This window comes from Struthio camelus, chromosome 32 (assembly GCF_040807025.1).
Source record: "Struthio camelus isolate bStrCam1 chromosome 32, bStrCam1.hap1, whole genome shotgun sequence".
NCBI lineage: Eukaryota > Metazoa > Chordata > Aves > Struthioniformes > Struthionidae > Struthio > Struthio camelus.
In genome coordinates, this window is record NC_090973.1 from 4,776,970 (window position 1) to 4,790,203 (window position 13,234).

The 13,234-nt window shown below is 60.8% G+C and overlaps 1 protein-coding gene across 1 annotated transcript; it reads right to left on the minus strand.

Moving 5' to 3' along the window:
* Positions 1–1,192: 1,192 nt before the first annotated feature.
* Positions 1,193–13,228, minus strand: LOC138063462 (antigen WC1.1-like). Its single transcript, XM_068923090.1, has 15 exons — positions 13,185–13,228; positions 11,841–12,155; positions 10,326–10,634; positions 9,774–10,088; positions 8,622–8,939; positions 8,226–8,540; positions 7,475–7,789; positions 6,719–6,781; positions 6,322–6,636; positions 5,869–5,907; positions 5,440–5,577; positions 4,595–4,690; positions 4,069–4,152; positions 3,378–3,530; positions 1,193–3,123 (listed from the first exon to the last, which is right to left on the minus strand). The coding sequence occupies exons 2-15, from the start codon at positions 12,049–12,051 to the stop codon at positions 2,867–2,869; spliced, it is 2,928 nt and encodes a 975-aa protein (XP_068779191.1). The 5' UTR covers positions 12,052–12,155; positions 13,185–13,228; the 3' UTR covers positions 1,193–2,866.
* Between the last annotated feature and the right edge of the window lie 6 nt (positions 13,229–13,234).

The following is a 13,234-nucleotide window of genomic DNA, read 5'->3' on the forward strand; positions in this document are numbered from 1 at the left end:
GCAGGCACTGCTCTTCTGAACCCTGGCTGTTGGAAGCCCGTGTGAGAAAAGCATTCACAGAGCGAGACCCCACGGAGGTGGGTAACGCACATGGACACTGCAAACACAACCCTTGTTCCTGCTGGGGCTCAGGCTCCAGCCCCGCATCTCCCACAGGGAGATGGGCCAGGGCTAGGGAGGGAGGGGGCTGCCTCAGGGCAGGGGGCTGCCAGCAGGGAGGCTCCAGGTCGCAGAGCTGAAGGTGGTGTCTGAGGCCTGGCTGCCCCCAGAGCCTTCAAGGTCACCCTAGCCCTGCCCCACTGCTTCAGGGATTTGTTGGTGACACCATCGTTGTCACCATCAGCAGCACTGGTGCTTTTCCCTCATGCCTACACTGGGAATCCAGTCCCCTCCCATAATCACTTCCCACTTCTGCACACATGGCCCAGCCCTCCTGCAAGGTCCCCAGCACCAGTGCTCCATCCTGGATAGGAGCCGGGATGTCCACAGCTCTGGGACGTGCTGCTGCCCGTGGAGGGTCAGCACAGGGCCTGGCACTGGAGGAGCTCCCAGTGGGGCATGGGAAAACGCTGCTGCGGGAGAGGGTGCTGGTAACAGCCATGGGCTCCCTCCTCTCCTCGAGGGCAGGATCCTGCTGTTTGCAGTGCTGCCGAGCCCTGGCTGTTCCTAGCGGGGAGCCTGGCTTTGCCCTGTCCCAGCTGGAGGAAGAAGGGGCCTCACACAGCCCTCACTGCTGGGCTGTGGCTTGGCTGCTGGGGGAGAGGAGAGCTGCCCCTCTCCTGGGACCCAGAGCTGAAACCCTCCTGCGAAGCAGTCAGCGCTGGGCAGAACTGGGGCTGGTGGAGTTACCCTTTGCCTTCTCGAGAGAGGCACCAGACCCTGGGCACACAGGTCTGATTTTGTCTGGTGGCCTGACAGTGCCGGCTGCAGGGGAGAGGCGAGCTGTGCTCAGGCAGCTGGGCAGGGAGAGCTGGCGGCAGCTGCACGGCCCCATGCTTGCCTGGGGCTGGGAAGGCTGAAACCAGTAACTTGAGTGGAGGATGGATGCATAAGTAGTGGGAGGAGGGGATGATGAAGGAAAGAAAAAAATGCAAAGGAAAAAATAGGGTACATAAATAATTTCAGTGTAGGAAAAGAAAATTAAAGCAGGAAAAAATGCTACTCTCAAAAACTGCCAGTTTAGTCACAGAATCTCAACATTTTTTAATGTTAAAAATTTTTTAGATATTAACATAGATCCTATAGATACAGACACAGATCCAGACACAGAGGCATTTGGTGACTCTTCCCCATTGCAGGAGATCTCTCTGAGTAGATCAGGTGTCAGCTCAGTGCAGGAAAGGAAATGAGCCAGGACAAAGGTGGAGTGTGTTTTTGTATGCTCGGCCTTGGCCCCACTGCCCATCAGTGTGTGGTATGGGGAACCCCTCAGGAAGGGCCAGCGGGATGCGGAGATCAGAGACCTGCCCCCATCTGGAGGAGGGAGGGCAGTTTGGGTGCCAGATGCTGCACAACCACCGAACCCTCCTCCCCACTTGGCTCCTGTGTGAGAGGGTCTCGCCTGTGGGCAGTGGGGCTCAGCCCATTAAAATCCCGGCCTAGGAACAGGGATCCTGTCTCAGCGCCCATCGGCACCAGCTTTAGGGATGGACATGAAATGTTTTCTGCCATCGAAATACGCCCTTATGAGCAGCCTCGGGGATGGGCCCGTCCCGAGGCTGGGGGCTGATCCATGACTTTGGGCTGGAGCCCGTGTGTTGGGGTGATCCCTTCTCCAGTCCCCTGCCCTCTTCCTCTTCTGCCTCCTGCCCTGCTGAAGGAAACGTCCCTTCCCACCGCTGCCTGCTCCTGTCCCCTGCACCCTGCACACAGATATTCCCCTGCACAGACCCAACCTGGCACCCCAGGCGAGGCAGCTCCTTCTCCTGCCCCCGCAGCCCAGCAGCAGGAGGGCAGAGGGGTGGGGGTGGACTGGGGGGTCCCGGAGCTGCCCAGGGCCCTGGTGCTGCCTGCTGGGAAGGAGCCATCTCTGGGCTGTGCCAGGAGTGCTCGGGGGTCCATGAGGGCTGCGGGAACCAGGAGCAGCCCCTGGAAACAGGAGTCCCTGCAGAGCCAGAGGAGGGGAAATCCCAGCCCCGGGCACCCAAACAACCTGCTCTGTGCCATGTGCTGGGGCAGCGGGAAGCAGAGCTGCCTCCCAACTGCTGTGGGGAGGGGATCCCTGGGCAATGAGCCCTCTGGGGCTGGCTGGGGTGTTCAGGGCCCTGCTGTCACCTCCAGGCTCACTCCTGTGGGGCGGCAAAGCAGGGCTAACCCTGTCACTGCAGCTCTGTGGTGGCCACCATGCCTTGGGTCAGGGAGGCCCAGGCACAGCCCCTGGGAAAAGAGCAAGCAGGGGCACTCCCAGGGTGAGGAGTCTGGACCTCCCTGCCCAGAGGGGCATTACGGGACCCTGCATTACAGGACCCTGCGGAGAGACCCACTTTGGCTGGAAACTCTTGCGTGTGGTTGCAGGATGGAAATGTCTCTGCCAGCAGGAATATCCTCCAGCTGGACTGCTCACTATTCCCACCCTCCAGGGACCATGGGCGCTTGCAGGCGCACATCCTGTCTCAGAGCCTGCTGCTCTCAAGACGTGCCCCTTCCCTGCTGCAGTTTCTTGGTGCTTTGCTCTCCCTGATCAGTCTCGAGGAGACACCCCAACACGTGGGGAGGGAAGCACCAGCTCTGGAGCAAACTCCCAAATGGTTTTAATAAGAACAAATACCAATGCATGGCGTAAAAGTAGAGACATGAAAATAGAAAAAAATGCTCTAACAGAAAAAATTTTGACACCAGTGGGAGAAGGGAGACTGGTGTCTGGCACTCAGGGCTCTCCCAGCTGCACAGACCTCTCTTCCGTCCCAGGAGCTCCCAACCACATGGCAGAGGTGGGCTCCCCTGGCCCCAGGCTCGGGGACCTTTTGGCACCAGGGTCCAGTCTCACAGCCTTGGTGTCCTCATGGGGATGTGCCAGAGATGCCTCTTCAGCATCATCGTACCCCGTGTCCACGGGGGGCAGGGATAGGGCAGCTCTCTTGGCTCCAGGGGCTCTGTCACTTTTGCGAGAGTGCAGGCTCTCCCCTGGAAGCAGCAAGGTCGGTGTGTTGCAGTTGGCCCCATGCGTGTGCCCCTCCTGGGCTGTAAATCCCCTTCCTCCCCCTCCTCTCATTTCCCTGAGATTTTCAGCCTGTTATCTCCCCCCAGTTTCCCCACTAGGAAAACTCCTGGGGCAGGTTCCCTCCCCATCCCGGCAGGTCGAGCTCTCAGAGTGCAGCGACTCTTCGGGCTCCACGAACGGCACCCCAGGCCCCAGCCCCACTGTGTTTCCCCCTCACCTCTCTGGGCCTCCCCAGGTCCGACTCCCTCCTCCGCTTCCCTGGGTGCTTCCCAATCTCCCTGCCCAGGAACAAGATCCTCCCCAGGGTCAGAGACTTCCCTGGCATCATCATAGCCGTCTGCTGGGTCACCTCTGGGCAGAACAGGGACATCTGAAAGAAGAGGGGAGCAGGTGGCAATGAGAAGAGCCCTCCCGCAGAGCAGAGGAAGCAAGGGCGTGCAGGAACGAGGAGGGGCTGAGCTGCTGGTGTTGGTGGGGTCACAGGAGATCCAGCATCCTGCCCACCTCCCCTGGGGTCGCAGGAGCGTGTGTGTGACAGCAGGGACCCCTCTCACCCAGCCGCAGGGTCGGCAGTGCCAGGCTCTGCACCAGAGCTGGCTGTGGAGACTCCCTGTGTGCTTGGGGAGATGCCGGTGCCTTGCGGCTCGGCTCCTTGGGGCGAGCTTGGGGCCTGCTGGAGGCAGGGACAGGTCAAGCCCAGGAAGTCCCCCTGTGACCCCGTAGGGCACAGGGCTGCGGGCACCCAGCTCAGATGGGCACGTCTGACCCTCGCCCGCTCTGTACGGCTCTGGAGACGCTCCCGAGGGCGATTCCTCCCCACCCCGATGGTGACATTCAGTGACGCTGCTGCTGGTCACACAGCTACAGGGAGGAGAGACCGACCTTTCCTCTGTCTCCCCCTCCATTACCTGGTGCTGACCCAGGACCATCCTCCTCCTCACTGTCCCTAGGCTCGGGTTGCAGCTTGGTCAGGGACCTCTCTGAAGAGGAGCCTGGCAAGAGGAGCAGCAGGTGTTATCAGAGTGAGCCCTGATGACCCTGCTCATGGCCAGTGCTGCTGGGGATGGGCACCCACACAGCAGGGACTGCACGGGGAGGAGGGCTCAGGGACTCCTCCTGCTCCCATGGGACAACCTCATCTCAAAGGGCCTTTCCAAGCTGCCTGGGGACAGCCCCCTCCCTCACCCACCAGGCACAACCTCGGGGTGCAGTGGGGCAGGCAGGGAGGCGCTGTGCCCTGGGCTGGGACAGGCAGAGCTGGTGGGGAGGCAGCTCCTCTCCTGAGCCCAGCACTGCGCTGCTCTCCCCTCAGACCCCCATGGCCCAGCGCTGCGGGGACCACTGGCCTGGGGGCTGCCAAGGTCCTGCCCTGGGTCAAGGCCAGGGGAAAGGGCCCTGCAGACGTGCTCCCTCCCACGAGGGACCCACACCGACCTGAGTGACTGAACTGCGCCTCCTTCTCCCACGCCCAGCTGTAGTCGATCTCCTGGTACACGGCCTCAGAGAAGGGCTCCAGGGACCTCCTGGAGCCTGAGACAGAGGCAGGGTTGGCACAGAGACATGGGGACAGGAGATCAGACCCCGACGCGGTCACCCAGCCCTTCCCCCTGGGCTAGCCCAGGACTGACCTCACAGCCCAACCCCACTGCTCTGTCTAGGCACCACAGCCACGTCCCCAATGACAACAGCATCCCTGGGGAGATGGCCTGGGGCAATGTCACCCTCATGCTATCTCTTCAGAGACAGCCCCATGCCCCTTTTGGCCCAGGGTCTGGTCCCTGGTCTGACCCTGGAGCAACTCCTAAGTCTCCTCTCCCCAGGGAGCTCCCCTCTCTCTGCCAGACGGGCCCATAGCATGGCCCCTGCCCCACCACGGGTGGGCAAGGCTGGATGGAGGGAGCAGCCCAAGGACTGGACACCCACACCGAGAGATCCCCCCTGCCCTGCGCTCCTCCCGGCACCACTCCTGCCCCACAGCCTCCCCTCCAGCACTGCCCAGAGCATGGACAGCAGCATCCTCAGATGTCTTTTGCTGCTCCCATCTCCCCCAGCCCCTTGCTGCAATTTATCTCCTCACTCATCACCATCTCCTCCCAGGTTTGGGCTCTCTCCTCTCCTGGTTGCTGGTGTCCCACAGCCAGACAGTGAAGGGACAGGGAATAGGACAGGAGGCAGCACCCCTACCCCAGCTCCATTTGTGCCCCTCATGGACAACCTACAGCACCCGTGGGGCTGCCAAGAGGCATCGTCCACCCTGGGACCAATGAGGAAGGACCCACCTCTGCGCTGAGCCCTGGCACTTTGCACTTGCCCCACCAGGAGGGCCAGGAGCAGGCAGAGCAGGGCCCCCAGGATGATGCAGATGACAACAGGCACCGAGACTCTCCCGCTCTCCCTCGCACGGACCTGGGTAGCATCTGCATGGGCAAGGACATGGACGAGGCAGCCTCTGGCCTGGGGGAGGTAGGGGCCCAGGGACACCCCACTCCTGACCCTCCCACACATGGCAGCATGGGGAAGGGGCACAGGGGTGGGTCAGGGGCAGCTCCACACTGCCGGGTGAATCACAGCCCTCCCCAAAGCCACCCACTCCCACCCCAGAGCCTCTTCTCTGTGGCTTCGCACCCCAGCACAGAGCCCCTTCCCTCGGGCTGCAGGTCACAGCCTGGCCCTCGGGAGATCAACCCCCAGGGAACAGGGGAGGTTACCTGCTCGGAGGGGTGATGTTGTCATCATCCTGGGTGCTGCTGCAGAGCAGAGAGAGAGAGAGAGAGAGAAAGATGCATTTGCATGTGTGTGTGTGTGTGCGTGTGTGTGTGCGTGTGTGTGTGTGTGTCTGCAGATGTTCCCTACAAGTCCCATCTGAACTGTCCTTCTCTGGGTCCCCGGGAGAGGCCCAGGGCCCTCTACTCTGGGCCATGGGGACAACAGCACCAGCAGCCCAGGGGATGCGCCTGGGGGACGGGATGCAGGAGTCCCATGGCCAGAGGCCTGACGACACCTGGCCCCACAACAGCTGCTCCCACAACAGCTGCTCCCCACCTGCCACCAGACACCTGACCTCCCCAGGGACATTCTTCCTCTGACGAGCTCTGGGGCCTTGTGAGGACCCAATTGGGGAAACATGTCCCAAAATGAGGGGATGAAGTGCTGCCACTCACCAGAGCAATTCACAGAAGCATCTTCCTTGTGCTGGCAGGTATCACTGTCCCCAGGCCGGGCCCAGCAGTCCCAGAGAGATAGCTCTGTCCCTCTGCACTCCACCTGCTTCAGCCAGATGGAACCCGTCCCCTCCCCAAACACAGCCTCCCCCACGACAGACATGGCAGGGCCACAGCCCAATTGCCTGCATGCAACCTCGGCGTCCTTCATGTCCCACGAGTCATCGCATACTGTCCCCCAGGAGCCATGGTGCCAAACCTCCACTCTGCCCGAGCACCGGTCCTCTCCTCCCACGGCACGAATCTTCTCCATCTCTGGAAAAGGTAGAAACCCCCACATCACTGGGGCAGCTGGGAGAGCCTGGCCAGGGAAGAAGGACACACGGAGGAGCAGTACCTGTGCAGCTCGTAGAGTTGGGGCACTTGGCCACTGGGGCTGAGGAGGTTTCTGGTCGTCTCCCTGCAGAAGGAAATACTGTGCTGAAGGGGCTGCTTCATGGGGGTCATGCAGATGGGAGCAGGACTGACCTGTGCGTGAACCTCCCAGTGCCTCCTTGGTCATGGACACAGCTGAAACTCCCAGTAATGCAGTGTATAACAGCGCTGCATTCCAGGGCTGCCCTTGACTGTTCACCCTTCAAGGACTAATGACTAGCAATGGAACAGACGGATGTTGCCAGAGGGGAGGCTTGTCTGAGCTCCGGTGCCAGCAGTGCCCTGGCCAGGGCCTGTTTCCTACAGAACCCTCAGCCTCCAGGACTGGTTGCACTCTCTCCCTTCCCATTCCCTCAGCAAACCACAGCCATGAGTGGGATGCTCTGCATGGACTTCCCAAGCTAATAGGTGGTTGTCTGGGCCCTCTCTACGGGCAACAGAGAGCAACAGGCACCTCCGGAAGTGTCCAAGGTAAGGTGGAAGAGGCACTGCCTGGAGGTGCCTCTGCCTCTCCTTGGGCTATGCAGGGAGCTCAGGACAGCTATTGCTGATGGATGTGTGTCACTCTGAGAGCTGATGTTGTGTTTGTGTCACTGACAGCAGAACGGCCTGAAACGCAAAGTAAAAGCCACTCCAAGCTCTTTCTCTGCGTTGCACCTTGCTGAACAGGGAGCAAGACCTGGTGTGAGCCTTTGTGCCCAGGTAGCTCCAGCCTTACCATTGCAGGTGATGTGGGTCACTTCTCGTTGGTCATCACATGACTGTGGGTTCCAGGGAGCAGAGGGGCACTGCCAAAAGGAGCTGTTTGTCTTCCCACACTCAACACGATCCAGCCATGTGGGGCTAGACACCCTGCCACTTGGAACATTTATTTCAATGGACCCTCCATCTCCACAGCCCAGCTCTTTGCACACCAGGGACACGGTGTCAGGAGTCATCGAGTTGGAACAAACACTGCCCCATGTCCCGTTGTAGAAAACCTGCAGGCGCCCAGAGCAGCCATCGCTGTTCTCCAGCCTCAGGGCCATGAACTCTGGAAGGAAAGGCACAAAGTTGGAGGGAACAAGCTGGTCCGGGGGTGAGGAGAGAGAAACCTAAAGCACCCCTGACAATGCCCCAGGTTATTCTGCAGCATCCATGGGCAGGAAGGGTTACTCCAAGAAGCAGGGACCCTTCTGGCTACCTCAGGGCTCAGAGAGGCAGAGGGCACTGCTGGCAAGTCACCCTTTCACCCAGGGAGCAGAGAGAAGTCCCTGAGGTGCAGCAGTGCCCTCCCCTCTAACCCTTGCGGACGGCTGGGCTCTCCCTATAACCCTCACGAGGTCCAATGGGGACAGTGCACAGGTGTCCCCAGGACGGGGGCAGGAAGGGGGCTCGGGGCAGCCAGGGGCAGTCTCGGCCATGCCCTGCTCTCCCCTCATCCCTACCTCCCCGGGCACCAGGCTCCCATCACCACTCCCAGCACAGACCTGAGCAGACGACTCCTGCGTGCTCTTTGTGCCTGCAGTTGTGCTGCCCCCAGCCCCCGTGAGGGCAGACCCAGAGAGCAGCTTCACCCCCGGAGCAGTTCACGTCGTCCAGCCAGATCTGCCCAGAGCCTCCCCCGAAACGAGCAGAGCCGGTCGCCTGCACAGCCACCCCACAGCCCAGCTGACGGCAAACGACGGTGGCGTCGGACAGGTCCCAGGAGTCATCGCAGACGGTCCCCCAGGTGCCCTGGTAGTAGATCTCCACTCTTCCAGCACAGCACCCTGTCCCATTCACCAGCCGGACCCGCCGGCTCCCTGCAGCCAGGAGAAACCCCATTCATCAGGCCTTGCGGCACGGGGCAGTGCAGTGCTTCGGGAACTGTCAGAGCGACTCACCCGAGCAAACCACCCCCACATCCTCAGCAATTCCTGCTAGCGCTGCCTCAGGCAGCGAGGTGTTGCAGAGGGTCAGGCGAGTCTCCTTCCCTGCACACTGGACCCTTCTCAGCCCCACAGGGCCCCTCCCTCGCTCCGGCTTTGGTGGGTTGTAGGCCTGCTCTGCCTCTCCGCACTGGAGCTGCCGGCACACCACGCTGGCATCGTTCATGTCCCACTGGTCATCCAGGACTCTGCTCCACGTCCCATGCAGGGGCATCTCCACTCGCCCATCACACCGGCTCCCTCCATCCATCAGCCGCAGGGAGCCAGAGGGCCCTGCCCAGAGAGAGAGGGGGAATGCCCTGGACTCTCTGTGACACCGAGGAGCCCTGCACCCTGCCATGTGTCTCCCATTCCTGATGCCTTTGGACACCCTGGAGCTCACCCATCCGTATCCAGCTCACAGTGAGGAGCTCAAGGATGGCAGTTTTCCAAGGGATTTGTTGTCTTTTTTCACTCTAATCATGCACAGGATGAACACGAGCCTTGCTCTGTCTCCACACTGGGACTAGCCCCTGCTGTGACACCCAGGGGAGAGCCCACACGTCTCTGCCCCTCTGCATCCTCATGGATCGGGGACTGGGAGCTGGTGTCCTCAGCCGGAAGCAGGAGGAGGGGGTCTTTCTGACAAAACAGCATGAGTTTGGAACGCATACTGACAAGAAGCGAGGGCACATCCCAGCCCTGCTGTGCAGCTCAGCCTCAGGCACTGCTCCTGCTGGATGCACCCAGGGCAGCCCCTGCGGGCAGTGGGATTGAGGTCTGCAGCACTCTCTGCAGGTCTAGGAAGGGGCTGTTTGCTAGAAGGAGGGAACTGTGTCCTGCAGCCTCATCCTGTGCCTGTGCTGCAGGAGGAGAGTAGAGGAGCCCAGGCCTCATGCTCGCCCCCGGTACTTGAACTGTCTGCCCTGGGGAGGCAGAGATGCCTCTTTTGTGCTCACTCCTCCTTTCTCACCAGGTAAAATGGTCTGCCTGCTGGCAAAGCCCTTTGAACCCCTCCACTGGAAGCCAGGGCTTCTCCAGGAAGAAATTCAGTTTGTCATTGCTTTGAGTTGCTGTGTCACACACAAGGGGCAGGTTTAGTTAATCCTGCATTTTCCCTGAACTCACCTGAGCAAACAACACCAGCATCATTGTCATGTGAGCATGGGAAGGCCCCCAGGGCAGTCACAGGGCACTGTCCCAAATGGGATTCGGTCCCGTCACAGTGGAAGGTGTCTCTCCAGACAGGGCCGGTTCCTCTCCCAAAATGCCCTCCTCCAGGAACGGACTCAGCAAACCCACAACTGAGCTGATGACAGAGAACGTGCGCATCGGGGATGTCCCAGCGAGAGTCACAGAGGGTTCCCCAGGTCCCCAGCACCTGGATCTCCACCCGCCCCGAACACGCCGTGCTGCCATTCACCAGCCTGAATCCTGTGTATTCTGGGGAAAGAGGAGAAAAAGTGAGGAGGGCTTTGTGCTCTTGCACCCTCAGGTGTTCAAGGAGACGCCAAAGGGATAGCAGCCCTTTCTCCTCCTTCCACATCATTTCAAGATTGCAGACAATGACTCCACCCCTCCTGGACTCACACCACGCTGAGCACAGTGGCTTCCCTGCTCCCCTACCCTACAGCGCACGGCTCACGGGAGGCATTTCACACCTCCTCCCTGAATGCTCACGTGTGCAGGTGACACCAGCATCATTCGCATGGCTGCAGGTCTGGTTGCTGAGGGACATCCTGGGGCAGGAGGGGAGGAGGGATTCATTCCCCACACACTGCAGCTCTTTGTCCCAGATGGGACCGACCCCCTCTCCAAAGGGAGCTGCTCCAGGGACGGACAGGGCTGTGCCGCACTGCAGCTCCCTGCAGATAACGTTGGCAGCTTTGAGATCAAAGTGTGAGTCACAGACTGTTCTCCACTGGTCTCCATCTCTGATCTCCACACGTCCTGAGCAGGGGCTGTCTCCTCCAACCAGCTGGACAAATCCTGGAAAAACCCACCGATGACAGGGAGTTCACAGAGGCTTCTGGCAGTTATATACCTGCATCCCACATGATTTCCAAGGCAGCCACATCCAAAATGCTCCACAAACATCCCAGCAGCAGCTGTCAGTGGGTGTTGATGACACAAACCCCTCAGGGCCCCCTGCACCTCCTCTCACCCCCAACACAGCACCCAGGACTGGTGACTACCCCAGACCTCACAGCCACAGGTGCTGCTCAGGGAAATGCTGCTGCCCCAGACGCCCAGCCCTGCCCAGCACAGGCCCTGGGCACTGCAGCGCCTGGTCCAGGAAAATGGGCCCAGGCACTCACGGCTGCTGCAGCCTGCTCAGCCTCTGGGGAGCTCAGGGCCAGGCTGAGGAATCACCTTGGAGCAGCCCAAAATGCAACCTGTTCCCGGGGGTGTCCTGGGGTGTTGGGGTGTCTGTGCAGGGAGACATGTCCCAGGCACAGAAATGGTGCAGCTGTAACCGGGTCAGTGTCTGGGCCAGCTGCCCCCTCTGACGCATGCCCGGGGAGGGGTGTGGGGCTGTGACAACCTTGGGGACCCTGCAAGGCTGGCCTGAGCATGTGGTGACATGGGAGGGAGCAGCCGACAGCCCTGCAGCCGCCAAGCCCCGAGCCTGCATGGGACCAGTCCTCGTGGGGCAGCCCTGGGCATGGGGTGCGAGGTGCTGCATGCCACCCTGCTCCTCTGCCCCAGGCCCTGCTCTTCTCCCCTCTGAAAAGCCCTTTGGTTCAACCGAGGGACTTGCATTGGTGAGGGGAATGACCCAAGCGGCCCTGGCCTTCTCCTGTCGTTCCCTGGGGTGCCAAGGAAGTTGTCCCTGGTGTCTGGGGCATGGGCACCCCCAGCACTGCCAGCCAGGTCCTGGCAGAACAGGAGGAGATCGATGGAGACCAAGAGAGGCCCCCTCACACAGGGATGGGGGATTCATCTCCCATCTTGAAGCACCACCTGAGGGTGGGCTGAGCCCCCCAGGACCTTCACGAGGTCTGTGCAGCACTGCAGTAGGATCACCTGGGGCTTTCCCCAGGGACATCAGCAGCAACAGTCCCAGCTTGGCAGCCAGAATAGCCATGTCAGGGCCTCCTCTGGTACCCATGCGTTTCTCCTTCAGGGCACAGCCTGGTTAGTCCCCTGATCCCAGGCCCAACCCCAAAAGTGAGGCAATGTCTGACTCCTTACCTGAACAAATCACTCCAGCGTCCCAAGCATGAATGCAGTTATGTTTACCCCAACCGGCATGACTACACTCAGACAGGGCAGTCTCGGTGCCTTGACAGTCAAGACGACTCAGCCAAATTGGGCCAGATCCTGGCCCAAAATATCCATACCGAGGGGCTTGGAGAGCAGATCCACAGCCCAGCTGCTTACAAACTACAGCAGCATCTTTCATGTCCCAGCCAAAGCCACACACTGTCCCCCACTGGCCCTCGTGTTTCACCTCCACTCTCCCAGCACAGCGCCTGCCTCCAGCCTCCAGCCTCACCTCCGCAGAACCTTCAAACACAGACATGGGTCCTGTTAGGAGAGCACCCAGCCCCAGCACTGTGGCTGTGCGACGTCCCCTGCGCAGGGTCGAGTCCCAGGCACTGGGGTGTGATCCCTCTCCCCTCTGGGCTGTCCTGGGGCAGTGTCGGGGTCCCTCCTCTCCCCACATGCTGCACTGGGCTGGGGGAAGCCCAGCTCTGGTCCTGCTGGGCCATTCCCACTCCAGAGCCTTTGGCACCTCCTCCCACCCCTCCACCTGGCCCATGCCCACCTGGACACTGTGTCAGGCTCTGCACAGAGCACCCACTCCTCCCCAGCCTGCTATCCCATGAACAGCCCTGAACCCCCAGCCTCCACACACACTGCTGCTCTTCCCAGAGCCCCCAGACCCCCTGCCCACTGTCTGCCCTAGGCACCACTCAACCTCACCCACCTCCCATAGGACTTTCCAGGTCCCCAGGGAGCACCAAGATGATGCCCATTATTCCTACCAGCCTCTATCCCCCCTTGCCCCGGGCATGAATCCAGCCCCTGACCTTGGCCAGGGAAGGACACCTCTCTGCTGGGCTGTGGGTGTAGGCACCCTGGTCCCCTTCTCTCTTGGGGGGAAAAAATTGCCCCTCCTCAGGTGAGGGTCACCCCAACCACAGGGCAGTGAACAGCACAGAAACCCTCCGAGGCACTCTGGGGCTTGGCTGTGCCCTAGGAATCACTGAGTGCTGCAGTCTACAGCTGACCCACTGCCAGCTCCAGGGACACAGCGCTGGGGGAACAAGGCATCCCAAAAGGGTGCCCAAGATCAGGTAGCTATAAACACACTTAGGCACCAGCTGCTGTAAGCACACGAGCCCTGGAAGCACAAATACCCTTCTCCCACCCAGAGAAGCACAAGGAAACACACAGGGTGGATGGACTTGAGCACCTTCCGCCCCTTGTCTCACTGCTTTGTGGGATGAAACCCCTTTTCCAGAGGGATCCCGATGACCCCACTGGTGCCCGTTGGTCCCAGGGCTGTGGGACAAGGAAGCAGGCACTTACCCCTGCAGGGCTGCACCCAGAGGAGCAGCCACAGCACCTGAGGGACGAGG